The 16,664-nt window shown below is 37.0% G+C and overlaps 1 protein-coding gene and 1 non-coding gene across 4 annotated transcripts; both read left to right on the plus strand.

The window, feature by feature from the left end:
- The first annotated feature begins 298 nt into the window (after positions 1-298).
- Positions 299-5,231, plus strand: LOC107621676 (uncharacterized). 3 transcript variants are annotated; one of them, XM_016323697.3, is made up of 5 exons: positions 299-611; positions 1,536-1,635; positions 3,246-3,350; positions 3,463-3,864; positions 4,571-5,231. In XM_016323697.3, the coding sequence occupies exons 3-5, from the start codon at positions 3,288-3,290 to the stop codon at positions 4,583-4,585; spliced, it is 480 nt and encodes a 159-aa protein (XP_016179183.2). In that variant the 5' UTR covers positions 299-611; positions 1,536-1,635; positions 3,246-3,287; the 3' UTR covers positions 4,586-5,231. The 3 variants fall into 3 exon arrangements, with proteins under 3 accessions (XP_016179183.2, XP_020969467.2, XP_088342142.1); XM_021113808.2 differs by lacking the exon at positions 4,571-5,231 and having other exon boundaries at positions 336-445; positions 3,463-4,063; XM_088486016.1 differs by lacking the exons at positions 299-611; positions 1,536-1,635 and having other exon boundaries at positions 3,257-3,350; positions 4,568-4,622.
- Positions 5,232-10,832: 5,601 nt separating this feature from the next.
- On the plus strand, positions 10,833-10,940 carry LOC148580043 (small nucleolar RNA R71). Its single transcript, XR_015895804.1, has one exon. It is a non-coding gene; the product is annotated as a small nucleolar RNA R71 (small nucleolar RNA).
- The last annotated feature ends 5,724 nt before the right edge of the window (positions 10,941-16,664 follow it).

Raw genomic sequence — 16,664 nt, forward strand, 5'->3', positions numbered from 1 at the left:
AAAATTTTAAATCTAATTTTATAAATATAAAATTAGGTTAAATACTATTAATAATTTTAAATTAAAAAATGATATAAAACTTACTAAAATGATTGTAAAGAATTGCGCATACACATTGATCATTGAATTTTAGGGGTTATTTTAAAAACTCACACAACTAAGACGTTATTTTAAAAATAATTTTTTAGATTTTAGATTTTTTATCTTTCTAATATTTTTAAAATTAACTATACAGTATACATTTAAATTTTTACCCATCTAATAATTAAAAAGGATAATATAACAAACCTAATGCGTTGCTTAATAAAAGAAGTTGGGTTTAGTAGCTCACACGTATGACGTTTTAATTTACCATTCATTCACATAGAACAAACCCTAAGTAGACGGCGATGGAATCATGCGGATCCTTATTTTTCTGCAAGACCAATTTCTGCAACCTTAACTAGTAATTGCTACTTTTATACCTAATTCGTTTTAAATTATTCATATTCAGGATTCGGATTATGGTTAATGTGCTGCTATTGGTGAGTTTTGGTTGTGAATGAAGCTGAGTTCTTGAGGCGATTGCGGGAGAACATGGAATTTTCTATTTTATTGTTAGGATAACGAAGGTTACGTTTTAAGCTTTTTCTGGTTTTGATTTGCTAAGATTTTCGATGTGGTTTGTTGTGCTTCTCCTTGCTCTGTGTTTTACGCTTGGGTTTTGAATAACAACGAAAAAAATGAGCTAGTTGCTCTATTTAATTTTTTTGCACCAATTTTAAAAAATAATAATTACAAATCTTGTATTTAACTGAGTTTAGATTGAGAACTATGCTTGATTATTTAGGTTTACACTTTAATCTTTGAGTACCAATTATTATTATTAACGAGGTTATATATATATTTTTTCAATTGAGATTTATTTTCTTTTTCAGATTTTTCATTTCAAATTTAATTGAGGATATATAAGTGAACTCTGACAGCATTCTAGATTCTTCATCTAGAATTGATTTATTAATTCCTCTTCAATGTTGGTTGTTTTAGTAAATTAATCTTGCAATGGAACAAAATGACTGTTAATGTTTCTGATGCTAACCCCAATGATCAAACCAATCCTGTGGAAAATTGCACACATTCAATAGTTTTACGGGTGATTATTTGTTATGCTGCTGTATAGAAAATTTTTTAAATCATGTATAGAAAATTCTTGTTCACAGGTCTATTTCATGAGTCTTTACCTCCACAAAGTGACGATGTTTTTGGTTTCTGAAGTCTAATCTGTCCCTTTAAAGCTCAACTTTATTCCCCATTATTACACTGCATTATTAGTTAGCACTTAGCACTTAGCACTACTACTCTATATTATGTATATATCAAGATCATGGGACACTAATGGGAATTATTCTGCCTATTTTAGATGCGAACCCATGTTAATAAAAAAAAGTTAACTTAATAAGTGCAAAAAAATGTACATTAATATAGGAACTTAAAATTGGGCATTATTTGGTATTCCCTTTCTTAACTTGATTATTTTGACTTTGTTTTGTGTACAGGATAAGTTTTCGTACTGGTAAAGGCAACAGAAGTTGAGTAGTTGCTGCGGCACGATTTATAACAACTTCAAATGGCATCTCAAAATGAAGGAACTAAGCAGTAAGTTTATCTCGTAATTGCCATATATAATAATTTGATAACACATTTAACTAGGGTAGTAAGCGGATATATGGTAGCTAGATTGTCACTATAATTGACCTATTAGATCATGTTTAGTAAGTTCAGATATTTGCATTCTTAGGTTTAATCATGTTTTGTCAAAAGATTGGATGGATTTACCAAGATTTGAGAACGAGTTCATAGTTGGTGTAAATAATTTTTTAGAGTTTGCCTTCTTAATTGGAAAGCCGGTTGGAAAAGAAATCCAATGTCCGTGTGCAAAGTGTGGAAACACTTATTGACATGAACGAGAAGACGTACATGAGCATCTTATTTGCTATGGGTTTGTCGAAGGTTATAAACGATGGTTTAATCATGGGGAATCAGTAATACCAACAGTTGTAGATAGTGACATGGATGATCGAGGGGGCGTTGATGATATTGACGGGTTACTGCGTGATGCATTCGGAAATATGACAAATCTTGAAGAGGGGAACAACGGGTTGAATGAAGATGCGAAGAGATTTTATAAGCTGGTAGATGAAGCAGGTCTAGAATTATATCCAAATTGTACTACTGGATTTTTGAGACTATCGTTTATCATTCGTCTTTACCACTTGAAGTGTTTGCATGGTTGGAGTAACACATCTTTTAACTCCCTCTTGGAGTTATTAAAAGAAGCTATACCTGATTTGAACATTCCCACTTCTTTAATAAAGCTAAGAATATGGTTAAAGACTTGAGTCTTGACTATGAAAAGATTAATGCATGTCCTAATGACTTCATGCTGTATCGAAATGAGTACATAAATGACTCAGTTTGCCATATCTGTGGAGAGTCTCGATATAATCAGACTCCTACTCTGGATGGCAACGAAGATGACTTTGCGCTTCCGAACAAAGTTCATAAGGTTGCTGCGAAGACCTTAAGATACTTTCCTTTAATACCAAGGCTTAAAAGGCTTTTTATGTGCCCAAACACAGCAGAGGCGTTGAGGTGGCATGATGAGCAGCGTTTGAAAGACGGTTGCATAAGGCACCCTGCTGATGGCCAAGCATGGAAGAACTTGGACACTCGGTACCCAAACTTTTCAAAAGAACTTCGCAACTTGAGGCTTGGTTTGGCAAGTGATGGTTTTAATCCTTTTCGAACTATGAATGTGTCACATAGCACATGGCCAGTTGTCTTAATGGTGTACAATTTCCCCCCTTGGATGTCCATGAAGTCAGAATACTGCATGCTCTCTTTACTCATACCTGGACCTTGTTCACCAGGAAATAATATTGATATTTTTTTGCAACCATTGATCGAAGAGCTGAAGGAGCTATGGGTGTCACAGGTAGATACATATGATTCTTTTAAGGGAGAAACTTTTCAAATGCATGCTGCACTTCTTTGGACAATCAATGATTTTCCTGCGTATGCGATGTTGTCCGGTTAGAGTACGAAAGGGAAGCTAGCTTGCCCTTGTTGTAACCATAATACTTTTTTTTGTTACTTGAAACATAGCTAGCTAGCTTGCCCTTATATTTGTGCTTCGCATTTAAGTATCTTTGCATTTTTCATGTCATCTGTGTTAACTTCGAGTAATCTTTATGGTTTCTTTGTAGCGTGCAAAAAAAGAGGGCAATGAAGATCCATTACAGTCTGAGATGTTTGTTGTAACTCGTACTAACAAGAAAGGAAAGACGGATTCGGGAACACAAGAGACGATTGTGAGTTGTTTAGTTTCGTAGAAATGTACACTAAAAGAAATGTGTAAATCATTTTTTATATTTTCAGCATATGCGCACATGAACTTATTTCAATTTTCCTTCTGTGTAATAGGATCATCTTCAAAATTTGAAGCAAGCTGGATACAGTGATGATGAAGCGCTTCAAACGGTTTTTGGAAAGGAGAGACATGGTAGAGTTCGTTTCTATGGTCGATCAGTCACAAAATCCTCTCTTAAAAAGGATAAGCAAATCCGACAAATGCAACAACAACATGCTGAAGTGGTTTCAACTATGGAGAAAAATCAAAATAACTTGACTTCCAAGTTGGATGGTTTAACAAGCTTGATCAAAACGGTGTTGCAACAAGTTAATCCTGGTATGAGTGCGGAACAAGTGCAAGTAATGATAGAAGCTGCCCAACAATCTCTGCCTGATGCAAGTAGTGCACCAAATGATGCGAGGCGAAGCATTCCTCCTTCACTGGGATTGAACCATGTGTCAAAAGATATGGAAGTAAGTACTGTCAAAATTAGTAGTTAAATTAATAGTGGCTGATTGCTAAATAGTGCCTGATTGCTGTTGATGTTAATTTTATTATTGATTTTATTGGCTAATTGGCTCCATGAGTACATATTGAATAGAAGGGTAAGAAACTAATTACGAACTAAGATGCATAACTTACCATTATTTCTCTTCAGAAGGTATAGAAAAATAGATAAAGCAATAATAATACATGAAGGTGAAGGGGTAGCAATCATCATTGAATTAGTACTCAGTAATATATAGCAATAAGCATTATTATTATTATTTTAAAATTTACTTTGTCTATTGATTTCACACTCAATCTGGTTTTTCTGTTTCACTGGTGTTGATTACTTGATTTGTTTGATGGGTTGGAAGCTAATAATAGTATTTCGGTATTACCTTGTTTTTTAAGCTTCTATTTTGGTTGTGGTTGTTTCTTTGTGCTGGATTTTTTTCAGTTTTAAGCGACTTCAACAGGGGAGTTGAAGTTCCACTCAAAGATAGATTAAAAACATATAAATATTACCAAATGGCTTAAAACCACATGCAAATGCTCCTTGTTATTTAGTGGTTGAAATTTTCATATTGATTGACTTACTTAACTTGTGCTCCATATTCATTACTCAACTGCACTGCATGCATCATCAAAAACATTTTTGTTCTATTCTAACTTCTTTATTTCTTTTGCTAGCAGGAGGATATGATGTGAAGAAAATGTGTTCTATACAAATATAAGATGGGATGGGTCTTATAATAATTTTGGTTATCTAAATGTATTATTTTGATGTGTTCTTCACAGATATGGCTATGGTCACAGTTTTTGGTGGAGTGACCATAGAGGCTATGGTCACGGCCAAAACCGTGACCATAGATAAGGCTATGGTCACGGTTTTGGGAAGGGATGACCATAGAGGCTATGGTCACGGTCAAAACCGTGACCATAGCTTTATCTTTGGTCACGGTTTTGGGAAGGGGTGACTATAGAGGCTATGGTCACGGCCAAAACCGTGACCATAGATAGGCTATGGTCACGGTTTTATTGCGTGACTATAGATTAACCTATGGTCACGGTAAAAAAAACGTGGCCTAAAGTGCCAGAATTTGAACATTACAACCGTGACCATAGAAACCGTGACCATAGATAAAAAAATCGTGACCATAGGTCTATGGCCACGGCGGAAAAACCATGACCATAGGTCAAAAACCGTGACCATAGACCTATGGTCACCCTTTTCACTAGCTATGGTCACGGTTTTTCACCGTGACCATAGACCTTTTTTTGTAGTAGAAGAAAATCTACTTGAATGAAAATAATTTGGATACATAAATTAAAGAAAGCAATCATAAGTCTGAAATATCTCAAATAATATTAAATAGAATATTCAAATCTTAACATGAAAAGGTTCTGGTGCACGAAATTGTGATCTCCAGGCACAAACAATTCCTGATAATGGCTCCAAAGCTTGGTGCTATGATCTTAATTCATAATTGTCACAACTTCGATACAACTAACCAGCAAGTGCACTGGGTCGTCCAAGTAATACCTTACGTGAGTAAGGGTCGAATCCCACGGAGATTGTTGGTATGAAGCAAGCTATGGTCACCTTGTAAATCTCAGTCAGGCAGATATAAAGTGATAATGGTGTTTTCGAATATTATATAATAAAATAGGGATAGAGATACTTATGTAAATCATTGGTAGGAATTTCAGATAAGCAAATGGAGATGCTTTTCGTTCCTCTGAACCTCTGCTTTCCTGCTATCTTCATCCAATCAGTCTTACTCCTTTCCATGGCTGGCTTTATGCAAGGGCATCACCGTTGTCAGTGGCTACATCCCCTCCTCTCAGTGAATAATATGCTCACGCACCCTGTCACGGCACGGCTATTCATCTGTCGGTTCCCGATCATGCTGGAATAGGATTCACCCTCCTTTTGCGTCTGTCACTAACGCCCAACACTCGCGAGTTTGAAGCTCGTCACAGTCATTCAATCATTGAATCCTACTCAGAATACCACAGACAAGGTTTAGACCTTCCGGATTCTCTTGAATGCCGCCATCATTCTAGCTTACGCCACGAAGATTCTGGTTAGGAGATCTCAGAGATACTCATTCTAGCTTAATTCATGTAGAACAGAAGTGTTTGTCAGGAACGCGTTCATAAGGGAGAAGGATGATGAGCGTCACACATAATCATCACCTTCATCGCGTTCTTGGGTGCGAATGGATATCTTAGAAGAGAAATAAGAAGAATTGAATAGAAAACAGTAGTACTTTGCATTAATCTTTGAGGAACAGCAGAGCTCCACACCTTAATCTATGGAGTGTAGAAACTCTACCGTTAAAAATACATAAGTGAAGGTCCAGGCATGGCCGAGATGGCCAGCCCCCTAAAACGTGATCAAAGGATCATAAGGTAATCCAAAGATGCCTAATACAATAGTAAGAGGTCCTATTTATAATAAACTAGCTACTAGGGTTTACATAAGTAAGTATTTGATGTATAAATCCACTTCCGGGGCCCACTTGGTGTGTGTTTGGGCTGAGCTTAAGTGTTGCACGTGCAGAGGCCATTTGTGGAGTTGAACGCCAGTTTTTGTGCCAGTTTGGGCGTTCAACTCTGGTTTTGGATCCTTTTCTGGCGCTGGACGCCAGAGTTGGGTAGAAAGCTGGCGTTGAACGCCAGTTTACGTCGTCAATTCTTGGCCAAAGTATGGACTATTATATATTGCTGGAAAGCCCTGGATGTCTACTTTCCAACGCAATTGGAAGCGCGCCATTTCAAGTTCTGTAGCTCCAGAAAATCCACTTTGAGTGCAGGGAGGTCAGAATCCAACAGCATCAGCAGTCCTTTTTCAACCTCTGAATCTGATTTCTGCTCAAGTCCCTCAATTTCAGCCAGAAAATACCTAAAATCACAAAAAAACACACAAACTCATAGTAAAGTCCAGAAATGTGAATTTAACACAAAATCTATTAAAAACATCCCTAAAAGTAACTAGATCCTACTAAAAACATACTAAAAACAATGTCAAAAAGCGTATAAATTATCCGCTCATCACAACACCAAACTTAAATTGTTGCTTGTCCCCAAGCAACTGAAAATCAAAATAGGATAAAAAGAATAGAATATACTATAAATTCCAAACTATCAATGAAACAGAGCTTCAATCATATGAGCGGGACTTATAGCTTTTTGCCTCTTGAATAGTTTTGGCATCTCACTTTATCCATTGAGGTTCAGAATGATTGGCATCTATAGGAACTTCAGATTTCGAATAGTGTTATTGACTCTCTTAGTTCAGTATGATGATTCTTGAACACAGCTTCTTTATGAGTCTTGGCCGTGGCCCTAAGCATTTTGTTTTCCAGTATTACCACCGGATACATAAATGCCACAGACACATAATTGGGTGAACCCTTTCAGATTGTGACTCAGCTTTGCTAAAGTCCCCAATTAGAGGTGTCCAGGGTTCTTAAGCACACTCTTTTTTTTTTTTTTTTGCTTTGGACCTTGACTTTAACCGCTCAGTCTCAAGTTTTCACTTGACACCTACACGCCACAAGCACATGGTTAGGGACAGCTTGGTTTAGCCGCTTAGACCAGGATTTTATTCCTTTAGGCCCTCCTATCCATTGATGCTCAAAGCCTTGGGATCCTTTTTATTTGCCCTTGCCTTTTGGTTTTAAGGGTTATTGGCTTTTTCTGCTTGCTTTTTCTTTTTCTTTCTATTTTTTTTTCGCCTAATTTTTTTCTCTTTTTTTTCGCCCCTTTTTTTTTTCTGCAAGCTTTGTTCTTTGCTGCTTTTTCTTGCTTCAAGAATCATTTTTATGATTTTTCAGATTATCAAATAACATGTCTCCTAGTCATCATTCTTTCAAGAGCCAACATATTTAACATTCTTAAACAACAACTTCAAAAGACATATGCACTGTTCAAGCATACATTCAGAAAACAAGAAGCATTGTCACCACATCAATATAATTAAGCTAAGTTCAAGGATAAATTCGAAACTCATGTACTTCTTGTTCTTTTGAATTAAAATATTTTTCATTTAAGAGAGGTGATGGATTCATAGGACATTCATATCTTTAAGACAAAGTTACTAACTACTAATGATCATGTAATGAAGGCACAAACATAGATAAGCACATAACATAGAAAACGAAAAACAGAAGAAAGAAGAACAAGGAATGAATCCACCTTAGTGATGGTGGCGTTTCCTTCTTGAGGAACCAATGATGTCCTTGAGTTCTTCTATGTCTCTTCCTTGTCTTTGTTGCTCCTCCCTCATTGCTTTTTGATCTTCTCTTATTTCATGAAGGATGATGGAGTGCTCTTGATGTTCCACCCTTAGTTGCTTCCAATAATTGTGTGGAAGAAAATGTATCCCCTGAGGTATCTCAGGGATCTCTTGATTTACAGTCAAATGTTCTACCACTGAGCTATAGACCCTTGATGGAAGCTTTTGTCTTCCCTTTCCTCTTTCTAGAGGTTTCTCTGGCCTTAGATGCCATCAATGGTTATGGAAAAAACAAAAAAGCTATGCTTTTACCACACCAAACTTAGAATGTTGCTCGCCCTCGAGCAAAAGAAGAAAGAATAGAAGAAGAAGATATGGTGGAGATGGATGGCTGTGTGTATTCGGCCATATGGGTGGGATTGGGTGGGGAAGAGATGTTGAATTTTTGAAGATAAGTGGGTGTATGGGTGTGAGTGGTAAATGGAAGACAGAAGGGATGAGTGTTTATTGGGGATAGAGGATGATTGAGAAGAGAGAAGAGAGTGAGTGAAGGTAGGTGGGGATCCTGTGGGGTCCACAGATCTTGGGGTGTCAAGGCATTTACATCCCTGCACCAATTTAGGCATGCAAAATGCCCTTGCACACAACTCTGGGCGTTCAGCGCCAGGTTGGTGCCCATTTTGGGCGTTCAACGCCCCTTTGCTGCCATTTCTGGCGTTGAACGCCAGAACCATGCTTGTTCTGGGCGTTCAGCGCCAGGATGCTCCCATTCTGGGCGTTCAGCGCCAGAACTATGCTCTGTTCTGGCATTTGAACGCCAGACAGATGCTCCTACAGGGTGTGATTTTTCTTCTGCTGTTTTTGATTCCGTTTTCAATTTTTATATTTATTTTGTGACTTCTCATGATCATGAACCTATAAAGACACATAACTAAGAAAAAATATAGTTAGATAAATAAACATTGGGTTGCCTCCCAACAAGCGCTTCTTTAATGTCAATAGCTTGACAGTGGGCTCTCATGGAGCCTCACAGATGTGCAGAGCTTTGTTGAGACTCTCCAACACCAAACTTAGAGTTTGGATATGGGAGTTCAACACCAAACTTAGAGTTTGGTTGTGGCCTCTCAACACCAAACTTAGAGTTTGACTGTGGGGGCTCTGGTTGACTCTGCTTGGAGAGAAGCTTTTTCTGCTTCCTCTCCATGGTTGCAGAGGGAGATCCTTGAGTTTTAAACACAAGGGAGTTCTCATTCCATTGAAGGAATATTTCACCTCTGTCAACATCAATCACAGCTCTTGCTGTGGCCAGGAAAGGTCTTCCTAGGATGATGGATTCATCCTCTTCCTTTCCAGTATCCAGGACTATGAAATCAGTAGGTATGTAAAGGCCCTCAACCTTTACTAATACATCTTCTACTTGTCCATAAGCCTGTTTTCTTGAGCTGTCTGCCATCTCTAGTGAGATTTTAGCAGCTTGCACCCCATAGATTCCCAGTTTCTCTATTATAGAGAGGGGCATGAGGTTTATTCCTGAACCAAGGTCACACAGAGCCTTAAAGACCATGGTGCCTATGGTGCAGGGTATTATGAACTTTCCAGGATCCTGTCTCTTCTGAGGCAATGTCAGTTGATCCAGATCACTTAGTTCATTGATGAACAAGGGAGGTTCAACTTCCCAAGTATCAATGCCAAATAGTTTGGCATTCAGCTTCATGATTGCACCAGGAAACTTGGCAGTTTGCTCTTCAGTAACATCCTCATTCTCTTCAGAAGAGGAATACTCATCAGAGCTCATGAAGGGCATAAGGAGGTTCAATGGAATCTCTATGGTCTCTAGATGAGCCTCAGAATCCTTTGGTTCCTCAGAGGGAAGCTCCTTATTGACCACTGGACGTCCCAGGAGGTCTTCCTCCTTGGGATTCACGTCCTCTCCTCTCCTCACAGGTTCGGCCATGGTGCTTATGTCAATGGCCTTGCACTCTCCTTTTGGGTTCTCTTCTGTATTGCTTGGGAGAGTACTAGGAGGGATTTCAGTGATCCTTTTACTCAGCTGGCCCACTTGTGCTTCCAGATTTCTAATGGAAGATCTTGTTTCATTCATGAAACTTACAGTGGCTTTAGATAGATCAGAGACTAGATTTGCTAAATTAGAAGCATTTTGTTCAGAGTTCTCTGCTGTTGCTGAGTTGATGATGGAAAAGGTTTATTATTGTTAAACCTGTTTCTTCCACCATTATTAAAGCCTTGTTGGGGCTTTTGATCCTTCCATGAGAAATTTGGATGATTTCTCCATGTTGAGTTATAGGTGTTTCCATAAGGTTCACCTAAGTAATTTACCTCTGCTATTGCAGGGTTCTCAGGATCATAAGCTTCTTCTTCATAAGAAGCCTCTTGAGTACTGTTGGATGCAGCTTGCATTCCATGCAGACTCTGAGAGATCATATTGACTTGCTGAGTCAATATTTTATTCTGAGCCAATATGGCATTCAGAGTATCAACTTCAAGAACTCCCTTCTTCATAGGCGTCCCATTACTCACAGGATTCCTTTCAGAAGTGTACATGAACTGGTTATTAGCAACCATATTAATGAGTTCTTGAGCTTCTGCAGGCATTTTCTTTAGGTGAATGGATCCACCTGTAGAAGTGTCCAGTGACATTTTTGATAGCTCAGATAAACCATCATAGAATATATCCAGGATGGTCCATTCTGAAAGCATGTCAGAAGGACACTTTTTGGTCAACTGTTTGTATCTTTCCCAAGCTTCATAGAGGGATTCACCTTCTTTCTGTCTGAAGGTTTGAACATCAGCTCTAAGCTTGCTCAGCTTTTGAGGAGGAAAGTACTTGGCTAAGAAAGCCGTGACCAGCTTATCCCAAGAGTTCAGGCTGTCTTTGGGTTGAGAATCCAACCATAATCTAGCTCTGTCTCTTACAGCAAAAGGGAAAAGCATGAGCCTGTAGACTTCAGGATTTACTCCATTAGTCTTAACAGTATCACATATCTGCAAGAATTCAGTTAAGAACTGAAAAGGATCTTCAGATGGAAGTCCGTGAAACTTGCAGTTCTGCTGCATTAGAGAAACTAATTGAGGTTTCAGCTCAAAGTTGTTTGCTCCAATGGCAGGAATGGAGATGCTTCTTCCATGTAAATTGGAATTAGGTGCAGTAAAGTCACCAAGCATCTTCCTTGCATTATTATTATTTTCGGCTGCCATATCCTTTTCCTGTTCGAAAATTTCTGAAAGGGTATCTCTGGATTGTTGTAATTTAGCTTCTCTTGATTTTTTTTTTTCAGAGTCCTTTCAGGTTATGGATCTGCTTCAACAAGAATGTTCTTGTCCTTGCTCCTGCTCATATGACAAAGAAGAGGGCGCACAAAAATAATAATAATAATATGGGTCCTTTATACCACAGTATAGGGATCCCTTTGTGAGTGGAAGAAAAGAGGGGGAGACAAAGAATGTAATGTAATGGAAGAAACACATCTGTGAGGAGGGTTGAGATGCGAGATGAGATGTTAGTAAATGAATAAACAAATAGAAGAAGATGAGAGGGGGAAGTGAATTTTCGAAAACAATTTTTGAAAAAGAGTTAGTGATTTTTGAAAATAGTTTTTGAAAAAGGTTAGTATTTTTTTTCGAAAATTTTTTAAATCAAAAATAAAAATAAAAATAATTAGTTAATTAAAAAGAAATTTTTGATAAAGGGGAAGATATTTTCGAAAATAAGAGAGAGAGAGTTAGTTAGGTAGTTTTGAAAAAGTTAAGAAACAAACAAAAAGTTAGTTAGTTAGTTGAAACAAATTTTGAAAAGATAAGAAGTTAGGAAGTTAGAAAAGATATTTTGAAAATCAAATTTTTTTTGAAAAAGATAAGATGAGAAGATATTTTTGAAAAGATATGATAGAAATTAGTTTTGAAAAAGATTTGATTTTTAAATTCTCAATTAATGACTTGATTCACATGAAATCACAAGATATGATTCTAGAACTTAAAGTTTGAATCTTTCTTAACAAGCAAGTAACAAACTTGAAATTTTTGAATCAAAACATTAATTGTTTATGTTATTTTCGAAAATTTGATATAAAAATAAGAAAAAGATTTTTGAAAAATATTTTTGGAATTTTCGAAAATAACTAAGGATTTTGAAAAAGATTTGATTTTTGAAAAAGATTTTGAAAAAGATAAGATTTTCAAATTGAAAATTTGATTTGACTCATAAGAAACAATTTGATTTTAAAAATTTTTGAAAAAGTCAATCCAAATTTTCGAATTTGAGGAGAGAAAAAGGGAAAGATATTTTTTTGATTTTTGAATTTTTATGATGCAAGAGAAAAACACTAAAAGGATGCAATGCATGAAATTTTTAGATCAAAATAATGAATGCATGCAAGAATGCTATGAATGTCAAGATGAACACCAAGAACACTATGAAGAACATGATGAACATCAAGAACATATTTTTGAAAAATTTTTAATGCAAAGAAAACATGTAAGACACCAAACTTAGAATTCTTTAATGCTTACGCACTAAGAATTCAAGAATGCATATGATAAACATGAAAAGACACAAAACAAAAAATCATCAAGATCAAACAAGAAGACTTACCAAGAACAACTTGAAGATCATGAAGAACACCATGAATGCATGATATTTTCGAAAAAAATGCAAGATGCATATGCAAGTGACACCAAACTTATGATATGACTCAAGACTCAAACAAGAAACACAAAAATATTTTTGATTTTTATGATTTTCTAATTTTTTTTTTTTTGGATTTTTATTTTATGTTTTTCGAAAAATAATTTTGAAAAAGAAAATAAGGATTCCAAAATTTTTAATATGAATTCCAGGAATCTTATGCTCTAAAGCTCTAATCAAAGGGTCAGGCATGGCTTAATAGCCAGCCAAGCTTTAGTATGTAACTCAGACATGGCATGCCTGACATTCCTTACATTCAATAGCCAATTGGCTAAGAAAGATAAAGAAGCTCTTCTCTTGAGTATAAGAATTGAGACATGGCTTTACAGCCAGCCAGGCTTCAACATGCTCCATGAAACACTAGAATTCATTCTTAAAAATTCTGAAAGGAAAATATATTTTTGAAAACATTTTTATTTTAAATTTTTTTTTTCGAAAAGATTTTTAAAAGATGAAAAATTTTTGAAAACAAGACAAAAAGAAAATTACCTAATCTGAGCAACAAGATGAACCGTCAGTTGTCCAAACTCGAACAATCCCCGGCAACGGCGCCAAAAACTTGGTGCACGAAATTGTGATCTCCAGGCTCAAACAATTCCTGATAATGGCTCCAAAGCTTGGTGCTCTGATCTTAATTCATAATTGTCACAACTTCGATACAACTAACCAGCAAGTGCACTGGGTCGTCCAAGTAATACCTTACGTGAGTAAGGGTCGAATCCCACGGAGATTGTTGGTATGAAGCAAGCTATGGTCACCTTGTAAATCTCAGTCAGGCAGATATAAAGTGATAATGGTGTTTTCGAATATTATATAATAAAATAGGGATAGAGATACTTATGTAAATCATTGGTAGGAATTTCAGATAAGCAAATGGAGACGCTTTTCGTTCCTCTGAACCTCTGCTTTCCTGCTATCTTCATCTAATCAGTCTTACTCCTTTCCATGGCTGGCTTTATGCAAGGGCATCACCGTTGTCAGTGGCTACATCCCCTCCTCTCAGTGAATAATATGCTCACGCACCCTGTCACGGCACGGCTATTCATCTGTCGGTTCCCGATCATGCTGGAATAGGATTCACCCTCCTTTTGCGTCTGTCACTAACGCCCAACACTCGCGAGTTTGAAGCTCGTCACAGTCATTCAATCATTGAATCCTACTCAGAATACCACAGACAAGGTTTAGACCTTCCGGATTCTCTTGAATGCCGCCATCATTCTAGCTTACGCCACGAAGATTCTGGTTAGGAGATCTCAGAGATACTCATTCTGGCTTAATTCATGTAGAACAGAAGTGTTTGTCAGGCACGCGTTCATAAGGGAGAAGGATGATGAGCGTCACACATAATCATCACCTTCATCGCGTTCTTGGGTGCGAATGGATATCTTAGAAGAGAAATAAGAAGAATTGAATAGAAAACAGTAGTACTTTGCATTAATCTTTGAGGAACAGCAGAGCTCCACACCTTAATCTATGGAGTGTAGAAACTCTACCTTTAAAAATACATAAGTGAAGGTCCAGGCATGGCCGAGATGGCCAGCCCCCTAAAACGTGATCAAAGGATCATAAGGTAATCCAAAGATGCCTAATACAATAGTAAGAGGTCCTATTTATAATAAACTAGCTACTAGGGTTTACATAAGTAAGTATTTGATGTATAAATCCACTTCCGGGGCCCACTTGGTGTGTGTTTGGGCTGAGCTTAAGTGTTGCACGTGCAGAGGCCATTTGTGGAGTTGAACGCCAGTTTTTGTGCCAGTTTGGGCGTTCAACTCTGGTTTTGGATCCTTTTCTGGTGCTGGACGCCAGAGTTGGGTAGAAAGCTGGCGTTGAATGCCAGTTTACGTCGTCAATTCTTGGCCAAAGTATGGACTATTATATATTGCTGGAAAGCCCTGGATGTCTACTTTCCAACGCAATTAGAAGCGCGCCATTTCGAGTTCTGTAGCTCCAGAAAATCCACTTTGAGTGCAGGGAGGTCAGAATCCAACAGCATCAGCAGTCCTTTTTCAACCTCTGAATCTGATTTCTGCTCAAGTCCCTCAATTTCAGCCAGAAAATACCTGAAATCACAGAAAAACACACAAACTCATAGTAAAGTCCAGAAATGTGAATTTAACACAAAATCTATTAAAAACATCCCTAAAAGTAACTAGATCCTACTAAAAACATACTAAAAACAATGTCAAAAAGCGTATAAATTATCCGCTCATCAGGTTCATAAGCCAATTTAGGAATATTAACGAGTAAAAGCATTGGAATAAATAAAAGTAGAAAATAAATTAAAGGAACTTTGAACCTGTGATTGTAGAAGCAATTCTAAAATAAGAGAAATCCTAATCCTAAATCCTAAGAGAGAGGAGAGAACCTCTCTCTGTCTAAAACTACATCTAAAACCTAAATATTGTGTGAATGAAAAGTATGATGATTGAATGGATGCATTCCCCCACTCTGTAGCCTCTAATCTGTATTTTCTGGGTTGAAAATTGGGTCAAAAATAGCCTAGAAATCACTCCCAGCGATTTCCGATACATACAGGTCGCTGCAAAGTCACGCGGAAGCGTCGTCTACGCGTTCACGCAGATTGCGTTTTTGCCAGGTCACGCGTCCGCGTGACCCACGCGGTCGCGTTGCCTGGGTTCGGGACAACTATGGAAAATTATATATTGTTGCGAAGCCCCGGACGTTAGCTTTCCAACGCAACTAGAACCGCGTCATTTGGACCTCTGTAGCTCAAGTTATGGTCAATTTAGTACCAAGAGGTCAGGCTGGACAACTTTAGCAGTTCCTTCAGTTTCTTGTATTCCTTCCACTTTTGCATGCTTCCTTTCCATCCTCTAAGCCATTCCTGCCCTGTAATCTCTGAAAACACTTAACACACATATCACGACATCGAATGGTAATAAGAGAGGATTAAAATTAATAAAATTAGGATCAAAGAAGCATGTTTTCAATCATAGCACAAAATCAGGAAGGGAAACGTAAAACATGTGATTTCTATGAATAAGCGTGAGAATAATGGATGAAAAATCACTCAATTTAGCATAATATAAACCATAAAATAGTGGTTTATCAACCTCTCCACACTTAAACATTATCATGTCTTCATGCTAAGCTCAAGAGAACTAAAAGAGTGAAGGGGAATGGTAGAATGTATGAAATGCAACCTATGAATGCAACTAAATGAAGAATGCTCTTTTTTCCTACTTGGTTAAAAGTAAACAAATCCTTCAAGAAAAAATATGAACTAGATTTCACTAATTCAAATCATAAAATAAAGTACAAGTAAACTTGCAGAAGAAAATAGCTCATGAAAGCCAGGAACAAAGAATCGAGCATCGAACCCTCACTGGAAGTGTATACACTCTAATCACTCAAGTGTTTAAGGTTCGATTCTCTCAATTCTCTACTAATCTTGCTTTCTAAGGCTTGCTTTTCTTCTACCAATCAACAAAAATTTAATGCATAAATACACATATCAAGAGGTCTTTTAAGGGTTGTAATGGGGTTAGGGTCAAGGTAGGATTGTATTTGGCCAAGTGGACTAAAATCTGAATCCTTAATTAACTTAAACTTTCCACCCAACTTTAGACAATCCATGTAATCATAATACAATATCTAACTATCCATTAACCATTTTTTTCCACATATTCATGCATTCTAATTTCGAGTACAGTACATATACATTGCTTTCACCATTTACTTTGGGGCATTTTGTCCCCTTTTTACTTAGTTGCTTTTTTTTCTTTTTTTATTATTTTTTTTCTCTTTCTTTTTTTTCTTTTCTTTTCTTTTTCAATACATATGGTTAAGGTATTGAATGCATAAACATGTTTTTTAAC

This window comes from Arachis ipaensis, chromosome B10 (genome assembly GCF_059453495.1).
Source record: "Arachis ipaensis isolate K30076 ecotype BB chromosome B10, ASM5945349v1, whole genome shotgun sequence".
Lineage (NCBI taxonomy): Eukaryota > Viridiplantae > Streptophyta > Magnoliopsida > Fabales > Fabaceae > Arachis > Arachis ipaensis.

Bases quoted from the DNA above. Each gene is read 5' to 3' on its own strand.
- LOC107621676 (XM_021113808.2), top strand. From the start codon at position 3,288: ATGTTTGTTGTAACTCGTACTAACAAGAAAGGAAAGACGGATTCGGGA. The intron at 3,351-3,462 runs GTGAGTTGTTTA...TCTGTGTAATAG, and splicing joins CGGGAACACAAGAGACGATT to GATCATCTTCAAAATTTGAA.